At 46.8% G+C, this 24,259-nt stretch overlaps 2 protein-coding genes across 6 annotated transcripts in view; one reads left to right on the top strand and one right to left on the bottom strand.

Moving 5' to 3' along the window:
- The window catches only part of LOC140426156 (phospholipid phosphatase-related protein type 5-like), a 186,260-nt gene extending 170,195 nt beyond the window's left edge, over positions 1 to 16,065 (top strand). The window contains exons 6-7 of one of the 3 annotated variants that reach the window (XM_072510576.1): positions 12,249 to 12,293; positions 13,843 to 15,688. In XM_072510576.1, the coding sequence (XP_072366677.1) occupies positions 12,249 to 12,293; positions 13,843 to 14,136 (339 nt within the window). In that variant the 3' untranslated portion in view covers positions 14,137 to 15,688. Of the gene's footprint in view, positions 1 to 12,248; positions 12,294 to 13,842; positions 15,689 to 15,915 lie in introns of those variants that run through there. The other 2 variants (XM_072510578.1, XM_072510577.1) reach the window with 2 other exon arrangements.
- LOC140426155 (uncharacterized) overlaps positions 15,942 to 24,259 on the bottom strand; it is a 37,933-nt gene continuing 29,615 nt past the window's right edge. For 2 of the 3 annotated variants that reach the window (XM_072510573.1, XM_072510575.1), the window contains exons 3-6: positions 21,693 to 22,759; positions 19,071 to 19,175; positions 18,341 to 18,510; positions 16,546 to 18,226 (exon numbers count right to left, since the gene is read on the bottom strand). In XM_072510573.1, the coding sequence (XP_072366674.1) occupies positions 18,130 to 18,226; positions 18,341 to 18,510; positions 19,071 to 19,175; positions 21,693 to 22,759 (1,439 nt within the window). In that variant the 3' untranslated portion in view covers positions 16,546 to 18,129. Of the gene's footprint in view, positions 16,069 to 16,545; positions 18,227 to 18,340; positions 18,511 to 19,070; positions 19,176 to 21,692; positions 22,760 to 24,259 lie in introns of those variants that run through there. The other variant, XM_072510574.1, reaches the window with a different exon arrangement.

Here is a 24,259-nt window from a genome sequence, read left to right as displayed (position 1 = left end):
GGGTGGAGGTTGGGGGGGGGTCCGTGCCGGGGTGGAGGTTGGGGAGGGGGTCCGTGCCGGGGTGGAGGTTGGGGGGGGGGGTCCGTGCCGGGGTGGAGGTTGGGGAGGGGGTCCGTGCCGGGGTGGAGGTTGGGGAGGGGGTCCGTGCCGGGGTGGAGGTTGGGGGGGGGTCCGTGCCGGGGTGGAGGTTGGGGGGGGGTCCGTGCCGGGGTGGAGGTTGGGGAGGGGGTCCGTGCCGGGGTGGAGGTTGGGGGGGGGTCCGTGCCGGGGTGGAGGTTGGGGGGGGGGGGTCCGTGCCGGGGTGGAGGTTGGGGGGGGCGGGTCCGTGCCGGGGTGGAGGTTGGGGGGGGGGGGTCCGTGCCGGGGTGGAGGTTGGGGGTTGGGGAGGGGGTCCGTGCCGGGGTGGGTGATGGGAGGGCAAATGAGTTGGTCCACCTGGCCAGGTGCCAGCCTCCAACAGTTGGACGCATGCGGTCCATGCCACCTGGCTGGGGGGAGGTGGGGATATGGGCAATGATGACATGTCGCCGTTCCCCTCCCCCCCACCAGGCCGTCATGTTTTCAGACCATCCAGCGATGTTGGCCGCCGTGGTGGCAGCCGCTCATGTCGATGTTGCCCTGGATGAGGAGGAGGAGGAGGAGGAGGAGGAGGAGCGTGCCAGAGAGGCGGCGCATGCTGCCGCAGAGGGGCAGGCGGCAGCCGCCCAGGCTGGAGGAACACCTGACCGACAGGACGAGGAGGGGGAGGAGGACATCGCGGCCCCACGGCAACGGAGGCACCCGAGGGCGCCCCGTGTGTACCGGCCCCGGCAGTCATACCAGGACCTCACGGACCGGGAATGCAGGAGGAGACTCCGGATGAGCCGGGAAACCGTGGCACACATCTGCCACCTGCTGGCACACCTGTCACCGCGTGGCACTGGCGGGGGACACCCTCTCCCCGTGTCCATCAAGGTTACGGTGGCCCTGAACTTTTATGCAACGGGGTCATTCCAGGCACCGAGTGGGGACCTGTCCGGCATATCGCAGACATCGGTGCATCGGTGCATCCGGGCAGTGACAGATGCCCTTTATGCCATGGCGCACCGCTACATCCGCTTCCCCGTGGACCGGGCCAGCCAAGATGCCCGGGCCGTGGGCTTCTCTGCCGTTGCCGGGTTCCCCATGGTCCAGGGCGCGATCGATGGGATGCACGTCGCCGTGCGGCCACCTGCAGAGAACAGGGCCGTGTTCACTAATAGGAAGGGGACCTATTCAATGAACGTACAGGTGGTCTGCGACCACCGCATGATGATCCTGCACGTCTGCGCCCGTCACCCAGGCAGTGTACACGACTCATTCGTGTTGTCGCGGTCATCCATCCCCGGCATGTACGAGGGACGCCATCCCCGGCTGAGGGGCTGGTTGCTGGGCGACAGGGGCTACCCATTGCGATCGTGGCTGATGACGCCTATACGGAGGCCACGCAATGAGGCGGAGAACCGCTACAATGATGCCCATGTAGCAACAAGGGGAGTGATCGAGAGGTGCTTTGGCGTGCTGAAGATGCGTTTCAGGTGCCTGGACCTCTCTGGGGGCGCCCTCCAGTATCGGTCAGATAGGGTCGGCCGCATCATTGTGGTGTGCTGCGTCCTGCACAACATAGCCCAGCAGAGGGGCGATGTGCCGCAGGCAGAGGAGGGCGGAGTGGAGGAGCAGCAGGAAGAGGCCCAGTCCTCCCCAAATGAGGGGGATGGGGGCAATGGTCAGGGCAGACGGGGTAGACACAGGCGGGTGGCTGTCCACCGTTACCGGCTGGCCCAGCAGGCACGGGACAGACTGATAGACGCCCGCTTCACTGACTAGATGGGCGTGGGAATCGGGTAGTATGGCAACAGACCGCACACCATAACAACAGCCGACCACCCACACCCCCCACCCATCCACCCACCCAGCACCCTCACCCCCCTCCCCAACCCCACACACCCCACCCGCATGCACACCACCCCCCCACCCCCAATTGCCGATCCACCGGCGGCACAACGGGCCGGGCTCACCCAGTTGCGGGTGGACGCGTGTCTATCGCAGGCCATGGAGAATGATGACAACCCGCCTCCGATGAGCTCCTGGCTCTACATCGTTGGACTATGTCTGACCCATGGCCACAGTACCACCATCCACCCGGACCATCCCTGCATGCGGCTGTGACACTGCAGCGCACGGTCCCGTCCTCTGCCCGGGGGATGTTGATGGCGGCCCAGGGGGAAGGGGGCAGACTCACCTGGGGCTGAGGTAAGACCACCCCTCACACACACACTTGCGCTCAACGTACATGACACCCCCGCACACTTTGGACAGAGCACAAAGGCAGCTTCGGTAGGTGTAACATTGACTTTAATAACCAAAGGAGTTCATGCACGTGCCCTAGCCCCTAAAACTCATCTGTGCCCTGCACCCGTGCCAACTTACTCAGTGTCTAATTGTTTGGCCTTACGGGCCCTTTGACTACGTCTACGTGGTTCCCCAGACGGTACAGCAGAACTGGAGGTGGACTCCTGTGATTCCTGCCCTCTGACACTGGATCCCTTTGGCGGCCGTTTCCTGGGGCGTCCTGGCCTAGATGGGCCAGGCTGCGGCCCGGGCGACTGGGATGGCGAGCTGCCAGCCTGTCCTGCCCGTTGCCCAACCGATGCACCTGGGACGGAAGGGGGGGAGTCCGAGGTGTCGCGGTGTACCGGGACCTCCCCTACAGAGGGAGCCGGGATGGACCACACCACCTCCTCCTCCCTCGGGGTGCCCGATGGCCCCCAGGCCTCTACATGGGTGGGGGATGCGAACGGACTGGCCATCCGACGCGCCCCCGACATCTGGCGCTGCCAGTCCTGGAGGCCCGTGCTGGTATCGACAGGGGTCTGCAGGTTTGCAGCCATGGAGCCCAGGGGGTTGTCGAACCCTGTCTGCGACAGTGCGACGCCAGCTCGCACATGGCCACTGGCGCCGATGCCCTCAGCGATGGCCTGCTGAGACTGGGCCATGGCCTGCAGAGACTGGGCCATGGCCTGCAGAGACTGGGCTATGGCCTGCTGAGACTGGGCCATGGCCTGCTGAGACTGGGCCATGGCCTGCTGAGACTGGGCTATGGCGTTGAGCGCCTCTGCCATCTGGCGCTGGCACTGGCTCATGGCCTCCTGTGAGAGGGCAGCCATTTCCTGGGCCACAGACGCCGCCTGCACGGAAGGCCCCAGGCCTCGCAAACCGTTCCCCATGTCTGACACCGTCGCACCCATTGCCTCCACCGCGGACGCCACCCGTGCGGTGTCAGCCTGGGTGGCACGCATGACCGGGACCACTCCCAGCTCCTGGACGCGGGTGGACTCCTCCACCTGCGACCGCAGCCGCCGCAAGCCACCCGTCACCCTATTCGCCCGTCTCCGTGTCGGTGGTTGCATCGGATCTATGTGTGGGTGTGGTAACTGCAGGAACCCGGGATCCATCTGGGCAGCAGATGTTCGCTTGGCCTGGGCTGCCCTCCGACCGCCCGGTCCCTCTGCTGCTCCTACCTCCACCTGCTGTACCGGGACGGCTGTGTTGTGCGCACCAGTGAGTGTACCAGACGCCTCATCACTAAAGTGCCCAACCGTGGTGAGTGTTTCTGCGATGGTGGAGGGTGTTGGTGACAGCAGTGGCGTTGTGTCGTGCTCTTCGTCCCACTCTGAGTCCATGGCACTTTGGGGTGGGGGTTCGTCTCCACCCATCCACTCTGAGTCACTGTCCGGTATTTCGTCTTCCCGGGTAGGGGTGTCCTGGGTAGTGCTGTCCCGGGTAGTGCTGTCCCGGGTAGTGCTGTCCCGGGTAGTGGTGTCCCGGGTAGGGGTGTCCTGGGTAGTGGTGTCCCGGGTAGGGGTGTCCTGGGTAGTGGTGTCCTGGGTAGTGGTGTCCTGGCTCGGATGTGACGGGGGCCTGTGGCTGCCCCCCTCATCGCTGGGTGGTCGCTCCCGCACGTGATGGGGGTGTCGTCTCCCTGTTGCTCCAGGTCTCTCCGTCTCCCGTGGTGTGCGAGGGGCATCCTGCGGGCGTCGCATGCTGGAGGGTGCGGGTCTCTCCGTCTCCCGTGGTCTCCGAGGGGCATCCTGCGGGCGTTGCATGCTGGAGGGTTCGGGTCTCTCCGTCTCCCGTGGTCTCCGAGGGGCATCCTGCGGGCGTCGCATGCTGGAGGGTGCGGGTCTCTCCGTCTCCTGTGGTCTCCGAGGGGCATCCTGCGGGCGTCGCATGCTGGAGGGTGCGGGTCTCTCCGTCTCCTGTGGTCTCCGAGGGGCATCCTGCGGGCGGTCTGCATCTGCGGGGATGGGTGCCTGGACGTTTGGTCCTGCGATACACAATGAAGCATGCATGGTTAGACATCAGGCAGTGATCAGGTGATACGGGGGAGGGGGATATAGGGGAGGGGGGATATGGGGACGGGCTGTTGGTGGCTCACTTGCTCGTGGGGCCCCGACCTCTGCATCAGCAACCCCCCGGTCCTCAGGTCCGCCAGCCAGTTCCAGGGCCCTTTCCTCGTGTACAGTCAGTGGCCTCTCATCAGCGCGCCCTCCTCCAGTCCTCACATGCTCCCTATTGTTGTGTGCGTGCTTCTCCTGGGGGGGGGGGGGTGGGGTTGGTGGCAGGGGTAAAAGGCAACAGTGTTAGGCAGGTATATGAATGCACGCCATCGGTTGCGCGTGCATTGCAGAGGTTAAGGTTAGGGCTGGATTCACTTGGGGATGTGGGGGAGGGGGGATATGGGGGAGGGGGGAATATGGGGCAGGGGCATATGGGGGATATGGGGGAGGGGGGATATGGGGGAGGGGGGGTATGGGGGATATGGGGGAGGGGGGATATGGGGGATATGGGGGAGGGGGGATATGGGGGAGGGGGGGATATGGGGGAGGGGGGATATGGGGGATATGGGGGAGGGGGGATATGGGGGAGGGGGGATATGGGGGAGGGGGGGATATGGGGGAGGGGGGGATTTGGGGGAGGGGGGATATGGGGGATATGGGGGAGGCTCACCCTGCCTGCTCTGACGAGGTCGTTCACCTTCTTGTGGCACTAGGTGCCTGTCCGTGGTGTTAGGGCCACAGCGGTGACGGCCTCTGCCACCTCCCTCCACAGACGCCGGCTGTGGTGTGGGGCAACTCTGCGGCCGTGCCCGGGATACAGGGCGTCCCTCCTCTGCTCCACCGCGTCCAGGAGCACCTCCACATCGCGTGACTCGAACCTCGGGGCTGAGCGACGGCCAGCCATCAAGTCGGGTGTTGCGGTCGGCTGTTCCGGTCGGGTGGGGGGGAGCTGCGCGGCCTTATGAGCCGTCACGCCGTGCAGCGCGTATGACGCTGCACGGCGTGAACCACTGCGCAAGCGCGGATCCCGTTACGTCGCTGCTAGCCCATTTCGGGCCGCAGACTATCGGCCCATTTTTATGACGTGACGCAAGTGGGATTTGCGCCGTTTTTTGCGCCGATCGGCGGACTTTCCGCCGATAATGGAGAATTTCGCCCCGTATCTTACTTTGACAAACACCAATTCTTGCAGTAACAATTTACAACAATTACAAAACTGATGATTTCACACAAATGTTCTTTACTCCTTCTATGAAATACTGGTTGTTTCAGTAAAACCATCAGTTTGCTCTCAGTGAAGCTGATCTCAAAGACATTTTTGAATATATATTAGGAACTGTTCCCTCCAGAGCCATTAAGTCAGCCAGAAACTGTTGACCATCTGATAGGTTCCCACGATGTAGCATACATGTGACAGGAGGCGGCGGTTGATAAGCTTTCCAGAAGACCAGACTTTAGCTGATGAATTATTGTAGAGTCATAGAGTTTTACAGCACAATAAGAAGCCCTTCGGCCCATTGTGTTTGCGTCAGCCATGAAGCACCTATCTATCCTCATCCCATTTTCCAGCACTTGGTCCATAGTCCAAATGCTATGCCATTTCAAGTGCTCATCTAAATGATGTGAGGGTTCACGCCTCTACCACCCTTTCAGGCAGTGAGTTCAACTGCCCACCATCCCCTGATTAAAATGTTTTTCCTCAAATACCGTCTAAATCTCTTGCCCTTTATCTTAAATCTATACCCCCCAGTTATTGATCCCTCTATTAAGGGGAAACGTTTTTTCCTATCTACCCTACACAAGTCCCTCATAATATTGTACACCTCAATCAGGTCTCCCCTCACCCTTCTCTCCCCTAAAGAAAACAACCCCAGCCTAACCAGTCTCTCTGTATCGCTGAAATGCAGCCCAGCAACATCCTAGTGAATCTTCTCTGCACCCTTTCCAGTGTAATTACATCCTTCCTATAGTGTGGCGATCAGAACTGCACATAGTACTGTAGCTATGGCCTAACGGGCACGTTGTACAGCTTCATCATAACTTCCCTGCTCTTATATTCTATGCCTTGGCTAGTAAAGGCAAATATCCTATATACCTTCTTAATCACCTGATCTATCTATCCTGCTGTCTTTAAGGATCTTTGGACATACACCCCAAGGTCCCTCTGGTTCTCTGTAATTTCCAATTGGATTATCTACAGAAATGTATCATCAAGAATACTACTTAAAATTAACCTTAGTATTTAGACCAGATTACACCAATTCTGCGATCGACCATAATATCGACCTCTCTTTTTTTTATTTGTTTATGGGACATGGGCGCCGTAGGCTGTGCCAGCATTTATTGCCCAATCCTAATTGCCCATGAGGGGACAGTTAGGAGTCATATGTAGGCAATATCAGGTAAGGATGGCAAATTTCCTTCTCTAAAGGTTCTAGTGAACCAGATGGGTTTTTACAACAATCGATTGTGGCTTCATGGTCATCATTAGACTTTTAATTCCAGATTTTGTTTATTGAATTCATATTCCACTATCTTCAGTGGCAGGATTTGAACCTGGATCCCCAGAGCATTACTCTGGGTCTCTGGTTTACGAGTCCAGTGACAATGCCGCTACGCCACCACCTCCCCCTGTCTGATGTCTAAACCGTACTATTGGTCACCAAAGAGACCCCTTGGATTGCCTGGATTGCCATGTGAATAATTAGCATGAATTAAAGCAAAACATTCAAATATTGAAGATTGTGAAACCAGAACAGCTCATAAGGTCCCAGATTAAATTCCACATTTAATTATCCAGCGAGACTTGTTGGGGGAAATCAGGTGATAACAAGAAAGCAATTTTTAAAAAAAACTCTTTCTTTAATTATTTGTTGTCAAATATAGGTTAGCCACAGAGATTATTATTGCCACATGGAGCTTTAACAGTAGTCTTCAACAATCTCTTATGAAAAGTATTTTGTTTTTGACGCTAGCTGGCGAGGATGTTTCAGCATTTCTAAAGCATCTGACTTGCCTTCCAGAATTGTTTTTCATCAAGAATTCTGTGTGAGCCAAAGCAGGATTAGCAAGGGCATTTCTGTTTCCATTTATTCCGCCTTTCTATCTTGGAACAATAAACTCTGTACAACGAAGTGCTTTAGGTTTTGCTTTTGTTAGTTCACTTCCATTTGTGTGTCGTGCACAAAGGCAAGTAAAGAATTATAAACATTTGAGATCATTTAGTGTTAAAGTTTAATAATGCCGCAAAGCACAGTGCTGATTCGCTAGTAAGTAATTTCAAAGATCTTGCGTGTGCGTGGTTCAAAAAGGCAACTGTACAAACGAGAAGTCATATTTTACACAATAAAACAACGAAGAGGTTCAGTATTGTGATACTAATAAGATACGAGATTAACCTAAGCTGAACAAAAGTGTTCATGGTCTGTTTTATTTAACTGAACCCTATTAATGTTTTATACACAGACAGCTTATTACATTTATTACCAGGAATAGTACATTTTCTATTCCTAACCTTTCATTGCACTAATTGAAATTGTCCAGGCACAAAACCAGCTAGTTAGAATATTTAATGTTCCTTGCTAACAGAAGCAAATATTAGTTTTGGTTCTAAAGTAGCCTTTTAATGTTAGTAATTAATCTTGACATTTTTATACGGAGATTTGTGGACATCTTTTAAGTCAGTGGCAGATTTACATGAAGCCTGGTTTAGTTACACTACAATGGAAAAAAATGTTTATGTTAATCTACATTGAATATTAATAACGAGTGGCCATTTAATTTAATTTAAAATGTGATCATCAATGGTGTGCCTCTCCCTGCTTAAGGTGCAGGATCTCTACACTTAAGATGCAGAATTTCTACATGCAAAAAGCTTTCCAATTTACTATTTGAAATGCACAAAGTGTAAAAACACGATTAGGCCCCCATTTTGCTGAAGCTTTTCATCTAAAGACACCTAAAGACATCTTGCACTTTTAGGTTATTTCAGTTATTTTAGTCTGACTAATGCTTAAAGTGTGAGGTGAAATGGTGCTGTGAGGGGATTATTAATCTTTATTATTGTCACACGTAGGCTTACATTAACACTGCAATGAAGTTACTGTGAAAATCCCCTGGTCGCAACACTCCGGCGCCTGTATAAGAGACCCGAAAGAATAGGCTATCTCATTAGCCAATCAAATTGAAATATGGCAAAATTAACAGTGCAAAAACTGAGATAGAAATGCTAATTAGAATGAGTGAATTCATTTTTCAAATCAGGCTTGGAGATGAAAATAAAGGTTGCATTAAGAAAGAAAAAAAAGAGACAGTATGGAAAAATAAAAAATAAATTCAAAACAGAACATTCAGATCGTCAACAACAATTAATGCCTGAAGAAATGAGGCCCCATCCCCCTCATTCTGTACCGGGGAGGGCATTCATTATCAATTGTTACATTGAGAAAAGGGTGCTTGCTGTGGCATGTTTAATTGGTAGGTATCATGAAATACATAACTTCCCGTACCAGCCTCCCCGAACAGGCGCCGGAATGTGGCGACCAGGGGCTTTTCACAGTAACCTCATTTGAAGCCTACTTGTGACAATAAGCGATTTTCATTTCATTTCATTTCATGCCATACAATACAGGTCAACGGTAAGGCAGACAGCAAAATGTTCTTTTCCCAAAGCTAAGCTTGGAATCCACAACTTGGATAGCTACCTTTTGGATATTGACATTTTACCATGCATCTGCTCCTTGCTTGCAATTGCTGTAACATTTATGCATAGATAGCAAGAGACCAACATTAGACTTACTTTTATATTGACAGCAAATTCGTCTGATGTTGGGCTGGAGGAGTTTGCAGAGATGTGGTAGGGTGGGAGTCGTGAATGATTTTGAACACCCGGATGAGAATTTGAAAATTAAGGCCAGCAGAATGGGAGTCGACGAGGGGGCAACACGAACAGGACAGATGGGAGAATGGGAGTTGGTGAGAATTGGGGTACAGGCACCAGAGCGTTGGATGACCTCAGATTTAGGGAGGGTGAAAGTAGAATAGCAGTATCAGAATAGTGGAGTCCAGAGGTAACAAAGGTTTGATGAGGGTTTCCGCAGCGGATAAATTGAAGCATAATGAATGCAACTAACCGGAACAAGTGTGAAATGGCCCAGACAGGCAATGGATTGCAGATATCGGATTCCTCACCCCTTAGGAGCAGCGGGCCCTGGAGATTGCGGAAATGACAGAGAAGAGAGCAGTCACCGACAGTGAGGTTGTCCTGCGCCGCTGTGGTGAGGGTCCACTGCCCCTTCACACATATGACCTGTCTCACATGTAGTGTTCATGTCAGACAAAATTATCCTTCCCTCTCACTGACCACATGGCCATTGTCTCACAGGATCTCCAACTGATGGGGCAGGGCCATTTGGAGTTGCCCCCGAACGGCACCCAAGAGAACACCTCGAGAAAGCTCCGAGGAGACCACCATTGATCACAAAATAATACAGTGCAGAAGTGGCCCTTCGGCCCATCGAGTCAGTACGGACACTTAAAGACACCTGATCTGCCTACCTAATCCCATTTGCCAGCACGTTGCACTTATCTTGAATGTTATGACATGCCAAGTGATCATCATAATAATAATAATCTTTATTATTGTCACACGTAGGCTTACATTAACACTGCAATGAAGTTACTGTGAAAATCCCCTGGTCGCCACACTCCGGCGCCTGTTCAGGTACACAGAGGGAGAATTCAGAATGTCCAATTCATCCAGGTATTTCTTAAAGGATGTGAGGTAACCTGCCTCTATCACCCTTCCAGACAGTGAATTAAAAGATTTTTCTCAAATACCCCCTAAACCTCCTGCCCCTCATCTTGAACCTGTGACCCCTCGAAACGGACCATTCAACTAAGGGGAACAGCTGCTCCCTATCCACCCTGTCCATGCCCTTCATAATTGATGTGACACAGCTATCATCCTCACCTTCCACCAGCGCAGAGACACACACACTTCAGTGAGCGACATTAGTGGGCAAGCTTCTGGGGCACAATCTGGCGAGTACCACACAGTTCCTGATGCTCAGGTGGCAGTAGGAATATCCAAGGGAGTCAGCAGTCGGAGATCTGCTGGATCTGAGGACTGCGTCCCAGTCAGATGCCAAGCCTCCGGATAAGGTTATCCTGGAGCTGATGCAGACACTAAGGCATGGTGTGAAATTCAGGAGGGGATGTAAGCGATACTCCAGCAATTGGAGGTGTCCCAAAGGCTACGGGCTCAGGAGGTGGCGCCAGCAATGTGTGGCCCGAGGCCAACACTGCTAAGCTGGCAACCGCAGTGGAGAACCTGGAGCACGATGCCAGTGCTTTTAAAAATTTGTTCTTGGGATGTGGGCGTCACTGACTGGGCCACCATTTGTTTCCTATCCCTAATTGCCCTTGAACCAAGTGCTTGCTCGGTAATTTAAGTGGGGCAGTTAAGAGTCACATGCAGGCCAGACCGGGTAAGGACAGCAGATTTCCTTCCCTGAAGGACATTAGTGAACCAGATGGATTTTTACAACAATCGGCAATGATTTCATGGTCATCATTAGACTTTTAAATTCAGATTTATTTTTATTGCATTCACATTTCACCATCTGTCATAGTGCGATTCGAACTCAGGACCCCAAAGCATTGCCCTGGGTCTCTGGATTACTAGTCCAGCGACAATACAACTATGACACTACTTCCCCGGGTGCTGAGTGGTGGTGACCAAGGCACGGCTTATCCAGTGACAGCCATGGGTGAGGGCCTTGACATCGCGTCCGAGTCGCTGAGAGAAGTCCCAGACACAGGTGAACATTGGTGGGGCACTACAGAGCATGGCCACTGAGAACCATCGCTGAGGGTGTCAACGCCATTGTGTAGACAATGGGGAGCCACCAGGGCTGGCAAAGCCGGATGACTCCTCCAGCTGCCCCTCCATCCCATGGTCCTATGGGCACCGTGCAGGAGGAGGAAGCGCTGGAGGCCGACCTGCTGCCTGCCACTAGGGAGAGGATGGCAGAGTTCAGTTCCTCGGATTCCTTCCTGACTCTTGCGCGTCACACAATTGCAGTGGGCAGAACAGGGTGGCACACCGGGTACCTCCAATGGAAATATCTACTCACCCCCTCAGCAGCCATTGCGCCAGTTTAATGCTTTTATTCTTGTGTCTACTATGTACGTACTTTGTACGTTCCTCGGCCTCAGAAAAACACTTTTCACTGTACTCCGGTACATGTGACAATCAATCAAATCAAATCAGTTATAAAGGAGTACCTAATGACGTCTGTATGATCTCTCACTGGGGAGCTGGTTAATTCATGGGAGCCCGTTACATTGGACTTCCATCTCTCTAATGAGATGGAGATCGGTGCTAATGGGTGAATTAACTTCTCGCCCTGTTTGGGCGGGATCCAGAACCTGCAAACAGGAGCGGGCTAGTGGGGTGGCAAACTGATTCGAACCCGATTTTGGCCTCTCCCATATTTAACTGGCACACCCAAATCCACGCCGGCGCAACGGTGGCTAAATTGCATCCCACATCCTAGCTCTTGTACTGAAAACTGTGTTCTTACCTACTTTCCTTACACCCTTAGTTTTTAAAAATTATTTCCTTAGGTTGTGGGCATCACTGTCTAGACGAGCATTTATTGTCCATCCTTAATTGCCCTTGAGGTGGTGGTGGTGAGTCACCTTCTTGAACGTCTGCAGTCCATGTGGTGTGGGTATACCCACAGTGCTGTTAGGGAGGGAGTTCCAGGATTTTCGCCCAGAGACAGTGAAGGAATGGTGACATATTTCCAAGTCAGGATGATGTGTGGCTTGGAGGGAAACTTGCAAATGGTGTGTTCCATGCATTTGTTGCCCTTGTTCTTCTAGGTGGCAGAGGTCACGGATTTGGAGGGTGCTGTCAGAGGAGCCTTGGTGAGTTGCCGGTGTGCATCTTGTAGATAATGTACAATGGCGCCATTGTACATTTATCATGGAAGGAATTAATATATAAGATGGCGGATGAGGTGCCAATCAAGCAGACTGCTTTGTCCTGGATGGTGTCGAGCTTCTTGGGTGTTGTTTGCACTGCACTCATCCAGGCAAGTGGAGGAGTATTCCATTACACTCCTTGTACATGGTGAACATGCTTTGGGGAGAGCACAGTAAGAAGTCTTACAACACCAGGTTAAAGTCCAACAGGTTGTTTCAGATCACTAGCTTTCAGAGCACTGCTCCTTCCTCAGGTCCTTTCACCTGAGGAAGGAGCAGTGCTCCGAAAGCTAGTGATTCGAAACAAACCTGGTGGGACTTTAACCTGGTGTTGCAAGGCTTCTTACTGTGCTCACCCCAGTCCAATGCCGGCATCTTCACATCATGCTTTGCGGAGTGAGGTGAGTTTGTCGCTGCAGCATTCCCAGCTTCTGAACTGCCAAAATATCAACAGTATTTATATGGATGGTCACATCAGTTTTGGGGCAATGGTAATGGGGGATAAAGCAATGAAAATCCATTGAATGTCAAGTGGTGATAGTTAGATCCTCTCTTGTTGGAGATGGTCATTGCCCGGCCCTTGGGTGACGCTTGCCATTTACAAGTCCAAGCAAGAATGTTGGCCAGCTGTTAACTCTCAATAGCAAACCAATCATTATTTCTGAGTATAGATGGAAAGTACTTTCATTTCCCTTACACAGAAACATAGAAAGAAGGGCTAGGCCATTCAGCCCATCAAGGCGTGATCATGGCTGATCCTCTATTTCAACAACTTTCTCCCGTTCTCTCCCCATACACCTCTGCCTTTTGTGTGTAGAAATCAATTTATTTCTTATTTACATTGTGATTGGGCTTCCACAGCCTTGTGTGGTCGAGAATGCCATGGGTTTGCCACCCTCCGAGAGAAGATGTTTCTCCTAATCTCAGCCCTAAATGGCCTAGGCTAAATCCTGAGATTGTGGCCCCTTTTTCTAGACCCTCCCCCCAGCCAGAGGAAACATCATCCCTATATCCAGTCTGTCCAGCCCTGTCAGAACTCATACGCTTCAATGAGATCCCCTCTTATTCTTATAAACTTACCTCTACAAGAAATTGTTTTACCAAGGGCCTTTTAACGATAATTACATGACTAAGTTGTTAAAGTTTGCATTTATTCATCAATCTCCTTTGTAGCAAAACACAAATTGACTTGAATTTCAGTCTCTTAGATAATTTGGACTCATTAGGGGTATAAGTCATATTTTGGGTGAAATGTAACTGCAATATTTCATCAAAGACAGACCCCAAACTGAAAAACGACCCCAAACTGAAACAGGAAGAGCTACCCCCCCCACCCCCCCCCCCCCCAAAGGCTACATTGCAGAATTTCACAAACCTTGTACCACACCGGACTAGAACGTTGGTTCATTTTACACACCCACAGTGCCAGCATGGAACCTTTCCAGCTCTCAGTTAGGTGCGCAATGTTGACAGTTTTCTATTCCTTTCACAGTTGTACCATCTACCAGATCCACCGCAGCTACTCACCACGGCTCCTTCGACAGCGTCCTCTAAACCTGCGACCGCTACCACCTCGAAGGACAAGGACAGCAGATGCATGGGAACGCCGCCATTTCATATTCCCCTCCAAGCCACACACCATCCTGATTTGGAACTATATCACCGTTCCTTCGCTGTCACTGGATCAAAATCTTGGAACTTGCTTCCGAACAGCACTGTCGGTTATCGACACCACATGGACTACAGAAGTTCAAGAAGGTGGCACCACCTTCTCAAGGGCAATTAAGACTGGGCAATAAACAGACAGTACAAAACACTTCATCTGTTGTAACCTCCCAGTGGTGGCACAATTAGAAATATATAGTAGCAGATGTGTGGCATTACAAGTGCTTTCCATTCCAGATGCCCTCCTTGTTATAGATGCTCAATTATGCATCCAATGCATTCCAATGACAAAGACACCAGAACTCAGTGTTGGGCCTGTCGGTATTCAAGAGTGATGTTGCAACTTTCCATCTAAAAGCTCATTCAGTTCTGATTGGCACACACAATACTGCAGTGATCTAGTACCTCATGCAAATGGATGGAAGGTCCAAGTCCCAGTGTAAGGATGCGTTTGTGCAAACCCTTGTTGCCTGCTCTGCTATCTGTCTGGAAAATTGGTTTAGCTGGAACATGGTCCAGCCTCATCAGCAAATTGTGCATGAAACTACTGATCGTATTCTTCAGCAGTTAAGTCATCAACTGGCCTTGGGAGAGAATACAGAGAGCTGCCATATTTTCCTCCTGAATTTGAAAATCTGTGTACATTGCCATTTCATGAGATGGGTTGGGGGAAGGGAAAGGGGCGGGAAGGAGCATGTTACCACCCTCTTCCAATCTCTATAATTCAAGAGAATCTGGCAAAACGATAGACAGAATTCTAACATTGTGGTGAAGTTAATAGTGCCTCCTTCTCTTCCTGCCAATAGTCTAAACTGCGGGTTACTCAGACTGAAACAAATGGGACAGATTAAGAATCTCTAGAAAAAGAAGTCTAGTACTCCAAAGCTCGTCTACTATAACCAAAATCAATTTTTCTTGTTGCCCATCATAATTGTGAACCATGACCCCGAAATCTTCAGCTACTTCCTGGAATTCTTGCCCTCAAGTTCCAGCTCTACCACACACAGACATTTTAAACTTAGATCCAAGTAGCCTCAACTGGGAAGATGAATGAATTGCAGAAGGATGCCACTCATCAGGCATAACCCATGTTAGCTGGACTGATTGTTGGTTGAAGAAGGCAGTGTATGCAACCTCCATAACAAGGCGCATAGGACATTTGAATGAGATGCAGTCAAGTTTTTTATGAAAATGCTGATCTTCCAATATCCGTTGGGTTGAATTATTCTTCAACTGCCAATGCCCCATAACAACCTGATTTACTGTCTGGTATCGAGAGGCTCGACAGCTGGTGTGGGAACCCTACCTGCAGTCATTCTTGCAAGGATTAGCAACCAGCTACTTAATTCTCTACTGTTTTTGATTATCTGAAGTGCCCATATTGGAATTATGAAGTGCTTTAATATTTTCTGCACTGTTATAACTTTGTGCCAATTGGAAATAGCAATGTTACAGAGGTTATCTATACCTATAGTTCTCAATCAGGGGAGGCATTTCTCAGGCACTTTAACAAACTGGATAATACACTCAGCAGAATGTTGTCATTTAAACAGATTTGATAACCTAAATATTTAAACAATGAAAGGCAACAGTATTATCTACTGCTGCATGCAGACTTCAGATTTATAGTTATACCTATTAAATTAAGATTTTTATTTCTGAATCAGGCCTCCAAGCAAATGAATTTATAACATTTATAATAGCACACTGAAAAACGATGAATGGGTTGATACAGCAAACATAAATTTGAAATTTACTTTTTATCAATGTTTTTTTTTAAACGACAAGTAGGTTAAATGCAAGATGTGAGTGTAACCTGCTTACTTACTGAGTAACTATAAAATACATATCTTTGCACTCAGTGATAATGGAATTAAGTTCACTATTTTCCATTTTGCAGAATCACGCATTTGCAGAAGTCACATGATCTTCAACCTGAAGCTTGGTCCTGCACATTGGGCATCTTCATTATTTACCTTTCAATGATCACGTTTGGGATGAATTCCAAGATACAGTATCACTTAACATGACACCTTCAGCATACTGGTCATTCCTTCACAAGATAAAAGTGATTTTGGTAGTAAACAGGACATTTGTAGTAATTCAAGCACATTGCACCATTTTGGAGGGACAGAAAGTATATATTTGGCATTAATCTGTGTCTCTTTTTCCCCCCCCTTGCACAGATTTGGCATTAATCTGTGTCTCTTTTTTTCCCCCCTTGCACAGACTAATGTTCCAACATTTTCTGGTTATTGCTAAACCATGAAACACATAAGCTGTCCTAAACTTTCAGGTGCAATTAATGCTTTTTTAAAAAAAAACAAAAACAAAATGTATACAGGAATCTTTTTGAAAGAAATGCCTATTTTGTATTCTTTGTGCTGCAAGAAATACTGAATATTTGTTAAGCAATACTGCATGAAAAGCATTGTGATTTATAAAACTCATTATTCTTTGTCCTTATGGCTGTCAGTAAATTTTCTTTCTGTTACTACAGTGAGTGTGAAAAAGTAACTCAAAGCTGGACAACACAGTAAGGCTTTACTTTAATTCTGCAATTATGTTGGATCTTTTTTTACTGTACAATCCAGTGTGCAAGATACTGCCTTATTTGAATTTCCATTTTGGTAGAGACTATCAGCCACTCTTCTGTCCCATTAAAATATAAATAAGGCTGTAATTATTTACCAAATTTTATAGTGAATACAATTTTATAAATAGCATAATATATGTATAAGATAGATTGTTTTGCTATCCAAAACAATTACAAAAGTAACATATTGTGAATTAAATTACATTCTGCTTTCAATATGTCCTCCAAACAACATTCAACAAAGTGGGTTGATAAACAGTTACATTAAAGCACCTTCCTGGCATTTTCGTAACAATTGAATAAGGATCATAATATTAGCTCTCGCATGAGCTCAGTAGGTAATAAGTTAGGTAATGTGCTGTCACTTCCCATTTCAATCCCAGTTCTTAATTTTTTTTAAGTGCATCTTCACACACACACATACACACACACACTTTTTCCCCTTTTGGGGGAATAGTGGGGGAAGTGGTGGAAGGACTCCTGAGCTGTTGGACTGTGTTATGAACACTCCTTTCGTGGCCAACATGTCCTAGTGTCGGACTTAAATCCTGAGCCACTGGTCCAGATATAAGGATGCTACCACTGTGTCACAAGACCTCCTGCATCTTAGACCTATCAGAAAAGAGAATGTTCAGGCTCAACTCTGATGCATCCAACCCATTAACTTTGCATTGAGCATCATTATCTCGGTTGACAAAAGATTACCAACCACCTTAGTGGTGAACGGGACGTTCCACCAATACCCATGGAAACAATACCCATGGAAACAAAACCCAGCATATGTCACTGCCTTCAGAAGAGTAGAGTCAGGACATGTTTGAACTGTACTGATGCATTATCCTTTAACCACTCTTTATATGATTTGGTACAGATTCTTATATTTTATAAAATTACAATTTTGACATACTGTAATGTAGTAAATATTCAAAAAAAAAATACACTGAACTGTAATTTACCAGTATGATTGAAAATTATTATTGGCTATATAATGTTTATTAAAATTATGTTGGAATTCCTGGCCTTCACCATCTTGATTATAGCTATCCTCGAACTTGCAATGGTGACAGTCATTGAAGCAATTTTTGTTATCTGTGTAGTTCACTCGACAGTGAGTTTCATAAGGGTCAAACAAAGAAATCAATGGAGACGCCAGCAAGACAAGTCAAACCTGCACACACGTATACAGCATAGCCGAGTTCTTTACAATCAAGTAGTAAGAAAGACGGGAGTTACTATGCAGACGGGAGTAATGCTCGAGGAATAAAAAGTCTTGAAAAATCATATCCCTTCCAAATTCCTAGGTAAAACCCACATTTTTAAACATTATTTATGTTTCTTTGTAATAATGTTGCTATCACATGTCACTCGGTAAATCATGCAAATGTACACACACACATACATACATACATATCAAGGAATTCTTAAAAGAACTGGTATCATGAGATAAATCTATTGAACACTGTTTGTAAAAGTTATTGGAATTATACAATTTTTCTTTTTACAAGTTACGTTTCCAGCTTAATGCATTTCCTTTGTCTTTTGTAAGTACAGAAATAAGACTTCTTTGAGATGTTTGCTGGTAATTTCTTTTGTTCTGCGGTTTTCCTTTAAAAGGCTACAAAATGTAACAACAGAGTTTGATAATAAAACAATTCAGCCAGGTTGGCAACATAGCTATTGAACATATTTGTACATATGGACTAATGTTTGACACAGATAAAAGAAATACCTGTTTATTTGGATTGTATCCTGGTTTTGGTGCATTCCGTCTCTGGTAGTGTGCAATAATTGAGATGTAGTAATATGATTTTCAGGTGATGCCATCTCTGCTATGTTTTGAACTGACTGCTCATCTGGTGTGTGTGAAGTGCAATGGTACAATTTAATAGAATTATTTTCCTGCAAGACAAAAATGCAATATTTAGATATCAAATTAACTATCTTCTGTATCGGCGATCAGCGAACAATGTTGCATTACATTCTGTATTTATACACTTAACTATGATTTATAAAATTCTAATGTAATATTAAGTGGATATCAAATTGCATCCAAGTGTCAATCAAATTTTAAGAACCAACATTTTTAACAAGATGTTCAATGTGAAAATGTGTTTTCCATGGGTTTCAAGTTAAATAACATGTTTCCATTAGATACAATAGGTACAAACAGAATATTTGTTTGAAATACTTTAGAAATGTGACACCCAGGTACAGTTCTTTATTTAAAAAAATAATATTTGATCTCTTTCTTCATTATTTGGAATTTAACCAGTTTTAAATTTAATTGCCAAAACAAAACATGTTCCAACAGAAATATGAAACAAAACAGTACACAAATGAAAGAAATAGTGACCATAATTTTAAATCCAAGAGCAGAACAAAATTGGTTGAAATCATGATATAAATATGCTTTAACATTTTTGATACAAATTAATAAACTGGACTTTAACGTGCATTACCTGTAGGCATTTTGCTTGATTTTGAAACTTCGTGGTTCCCTTATTTTGCTGAAGCAGTTTTTTAAAAGGATGCGGGCGGAACGCAGGAAGAAGCACTGCTGTAGCCTGTTTACAAAAGGAAAAAAGAAGTACTGCTGTTATTGTAATGTGACTTCAAATTGTTACAACCAGGGGACTAAACAGCTAGAAGGAAGCCAACTGACAGTCTCTGTAACGTGCTCAGTGGAAAACATTGCTCAGGTTACTTTTTTACCTCTCTTTATATGGACATAGAAACACCACTGCTAACTTGCTTCAATATGTGAGCATATTTACCATTAAAGACAGACAAGGTCCTGAACATTACCACAGCAACAGCTTAAACAGCAGCAGTAATTAAATGAGAATTTGTTTCAAAGGAGCATTATAAAACAAAACATGATACCAAGTCACATGAGTAAATATTAGGTCTAATGGCTAAAAACTTGTTTAAAGAGGGAGGTTTAAAGGAGTGTCTCAGGAAGAATACAAGTGAGGCACCAGAGAGGTGTAGGGAGGGATTTTCAGATCGTGGGGTCTAGGTAACTGAACGCTTGGGTAGCAATGGCAGAAGTTATCATTGGGAAGAGGCTTGAATTAGAGGAGTGCAGGCATCTGGCAAGGTTGTGAGGTTGGAGGATATTTACAGTGATAGGGAGGGCCAAGGCAATGGTGGGTTTTGGAAAAAAGGACTGGAATTTTAAAATCAAGATGTTGCTTGACTGAATGCCAATGTAGGTCAGTATGCACAGGGGAATGGGACTTGCTGTGAGTTAAGACATGGGCCAGCAGTGCTTTGGATGACCTCAGGTTTATGGAGCATAGAATGTGGGATACCAACCAGGAGTGCATTGGAATAGTTGAGTCTGGAAATAACCAAGTCTTGAATTAAGGTGTCAGCAGCAATGTGCTGAGACAAGAGCGAAGTCTAGCACCACAATGGAGGTGTAAATAGATAATCTTAGTAAATAGGAGATCGGAAGCTCCTCTCTGGATCAAATGTGACATCAAGGCTTAATCCAAGATGGTTGTCAGGGAGAGGGACGAAGTCAGCTAGGAAATGGAGTTTGAAGCGGGGACTAAATCAATGGCTTCTGTCATTCCAAAATTTAATTGGAGGAAATTTCTGCTTATCCAGTCTTGGATGTCAATAAGCAGTCTTAAGAAGGAAAGCAAAGAAAATGTGATCTCTTTTTGAGGTGTTTTATTTATTTGTAACTCAGTCACCAGTTTGTTTAACCTTTGTGCACTTGTGAAAATTAATTATGTATATCACATTCAGACATTGATCAGAACCTGAGAAATTTGCGAGATAAAATTATACATGACAGTGATCTCAGAGAAATCTAATAACTTATGTCTCTTATTTTGAACTTGGAAGGAATAGATTTTGTATTTTAAAAAAAGCAACATGAAATCGACAGTGTTTGGGCGTGGTAGTGGAACCTCAATAAGTTTGAGGTAAAAGTTGAATCCATATAGATTGCTGGACTGAGGCGTTATGTTGTGCATTGCAGATCATTAAACCAGCATTCACTGTGTGTCGCAGCTAATTAAAACAGTCCACCATGCTGCATAGAATTCATAGAATTTACAGTGCAGATGGAGGCCATTCGGCCCATCGGGTCTGCTCCAGCCCTTGGAAAGAGCATCTTACCCAAGCCCACACTATCCCCATAAGCCATTAACACCACCTAACCTTTTTGGCACTAAGGGCAATTTAGCATGGCGAATCCACCTAACCTGTACAACTTTGGACTGTGGGAGGAAACTGGAGCACCCAGAGGAAACTCACGCAGACACGGGGAGAACGTGCAGACTCCGCACAGACAGTGAGTCAAGCCGGGAATCGAACCTGGGACCCTGGAGCTGTGAAGCAACTGTGCTACCGTGCTGCCAATTGTAGAATGATCAGGGGGAAAAAGGGCCATTGGACTCATTATGCCAGTGCAGTGCCAGTATTTAGAAAGGCTTCAGATACATAAAGGCTGAAGACCAGGCAAAAATAATAGGTAAAAAAAATAAGTTGTGAGATTGGCCAGTGGCTAGAAATTGATCACTTGTGATAAGCGACACAAGAATCATAGAATCTACGGCATGGAGACAGGCCCTTCGGCCTAAACTGGTCCATGCCAACCAAAAAGCCCATCTAAGCTAACCCCATTTGCCAGCATTTGGCCCATATCCCTCTATAGAAGACGCAGAAGAAGTAGGCCATTCGGCCCACTGTGTCTGCTCGGCCACTCAACGAGACCATGACTGATCTGGCATAATAATTCACAACTCCAATTTCCCACTTTATTCCCCTAACCCTTGATTCCCTGACTGATTACAAGATCTCAGCCTTGAACGTACTTAATGACCCACCCTCGACAGCTCTCTGCAGTAAAGAATTCAGCAGATCCACAATTCTCACAGAGAAGAAATTCCTCCTCATCTCCGTCTTAAATGGGTGACCCCCTTACTCTGAAATTATAGCCCATTGTTCCAGGCTCTCCGACCAGAGAAATAGCCTCTCAGCATCTATCCTGTCAAGCCCCCTAAGAATCCTACAAGTCTAAGTTTCACATTCCATGCTGTAAATTAATACGAAAATGTGCTCACCACCGGCTTTGTTCCTCCAACCTTCTGTCGCTCAGGCTGTGCAATGAATTTTGGTGCTTCCACTGATGCATTCTCATCTTCCATCAGGCTGATTGTAGAAAGCTGATAATGTTGACGTTTCCACTGCATTCCTTCTTTGGATAAGCCCTGAAGAATGTCATGTGTGAGATCACGTTTTCCACTGCCAGGTTTATATGAGTGCGCATTAATTTCTTCTCTAGCCAAGTCAAGTGTTGGCTGTAAAGGACATATTGTCAGACACCTGACTGATAAACCTGCATCAGAGTTGTCAGAATCCTGAATGTTTTTACTGTTGATTTGTTTGTCGATAGCACTGCCTCTCATACAACTGCCGTCTTCACTTTTCTTAATTGTTGTGCAGCATGCAATGCCATCTTTTACGCTGTTTAACATCCTTGATTGAGCATTTTCTTTGCACACTGTTCCTTTGACTTGAAATTGTTCTTCTTTGTGGTTAGTCTTTTCTTCACTGCAGGCGTCCAAACATTTATTTTTCCTTTCAATTTTTAAATTGTTGAATGGTCTCCTTTCCAATTTGAACAGTTGTTTTGTTGTTGCCAGCTTATAAACTTGGCATTTATAGGGGCTGTTATTGCAGCGTTCGCCATACTCGGAAATTTCTGCCCTTGACTGCGGGACTTGCCCCCGATCTTTCAAATGATTGCCAGGTAGTCCATGGTTCGGCATGGGTAAGACTTGCTTAGCACACTTACTGTTGGAACAGGTTGCAGTTTGAATATTACTGTTTTGCTGCCAATTTGGATGTTTTCTTATTGAAGGTGCAGATGTACATCCTCTGGATAATGATTTGGTTGTATTCTGAGAAGGATTAGCACTCTTGTCCAGATCTTTGGCTTCAATTTGCTGACAAGGAGGATACTTACCTTCTGGGCTACTGAACTGCTCTTCATTCATACATGTTGCGGTTTCTTCACTTGAACCAAGTGTGGTATTTAACAAGTGTGATGAAATGATAATTGTTTCTGCATCGAGGTATTCGCATTTCAAATGTACAAGTGGCGGACGTGGTTGCAGTTGGCAATAACCTAAAAGCAGGAAAATATTCTCAATAAATATATAAATGTAGGAAAACTAATATTTTATCTTTAAGGAGAAGGCAAAACATCCCTGACACTTCACAGAGGAGAAACATACGTAAAACAGCGATGAGATGAATTGAGAGGCGACTAAAAGAAAACGCTTTGAAATGCAAAGAGGGTGGAACGATATATAGGTCCACGGGAGGATTTATAAGCAAACAAAAACAATTACGATTTGTTTTGGGGGTGTATACGGAGCCATTCCAGGTTGTTGATTGCAGGAATCATGGGGAAGTAGAGGCCTATTGCAGGGCAGGGGACGTTGGGTGAGTTGGAATGAATGATGAAGCTCAGAAGGTCAGTAAGCTAAGCCTTGGATAAAGTAAGTCGGAAGGTATCAAAATCATAGAGATATCAATGCTGATGGAGGTGGACTCCTTGCTAGGGTACCGTTCCAGCCTCCATTGCCTTGCACAAGTGCCTATCATTCAAGTGCAAGCCTTGGCAGTCAGTGTTGGCAGGAGGAGAGGTGGCACCAAACTCAATCCTTGCCTCAACAATCGCCACACATAAGGATTACCAGCAAGTGCTCAAAACCAGGAATCCTGGCTATTTTTCAATCTCAAAGTTGGAGCTTTCAGGTGAAGTTTAGAGCCCCTACTGTCACCCTCCTCCTACTGTCACCCTTCTTGAATCCAGCTAATTAAAGGCTGATTCGAGACCAAAGCTAGAACTGTCCTGATTTACATTGTGCAGCTACCTACAAGACAAACTCACTGAACTCTTGGGAAAGATTATAATTATAGTAATTGTGAAAGCTCCTAGTGTGTCATGTAAATTATTGCTATTCCCAAATAACCTTCAGGTTGTTTTCTATTATCAGTGACTCTCATTGGCTGCACCAGTCAGATCTTCATTTAGAAATAAACAGTCTGGTTCAAGTCGTTATGAATGTCTCTTTTAGTGTATCAATATGGATGCCAAAATATGTAAATTTTTTCATTCTGATCAATCATAAAAATGTAAATTTTACTGAAAAAGCTAACAGAATCTCTTTGAACAGAAATTAATGTCTAAATATTATGTATGGCAATAAAGTCAATTTTTTTATGAACCGTAAGTTATATTAGTGAATTTGATATACACGGGTTAGAAAATCCCATAGAATTCCTACAGAGTAGAGGAAGAGGCCATTCGGCCCATCGAGTCTGCACGGACCCTCCGAAAGAACACCCTACCTAGGTCCACTCCGTCCACCTCACCCTATCCCCGTAACCTAACCTTCCCATCCCTGGACACTAAGGGGCAATTTAGAATGGCCAATTCCCCTAACCTGCACATCTTTGGACTGGGAGGAAACCGGAGCATCCAGAGGAAGCTCACGCAGATAGGCGGAGAATGTGTAAACTCCAGTCACCCAAGGCAGGAATTGAAACCGGGTCTCTGGCGTTGTGAGGCTTGATTTAATTTCCAACAGATGTCAGTTTTTCAGAAATCTGGCCGACA

The sequence above is a fragment of the Scyliorhinus torazame genome, chromosome 7, assembly GCF_047496885.1.
Source record: "Scyliorhinus torazame isolate Kashiwa2021f chromosome 7, sScyTor2.1, whole genome shotgun sequence".
NCBI lineage: Eukaryota > Metazoa > Chordata > Chondrichthyes > Carcharhiniformes > Scyliorhinidae > Scyliorhinus > Scyliorhinus torazame.
The sequence above is the reverse complement of the archived record's forward strand: the minus strand, read 5'-3'. Positions and strand labels throughout refer to the sequence as shown.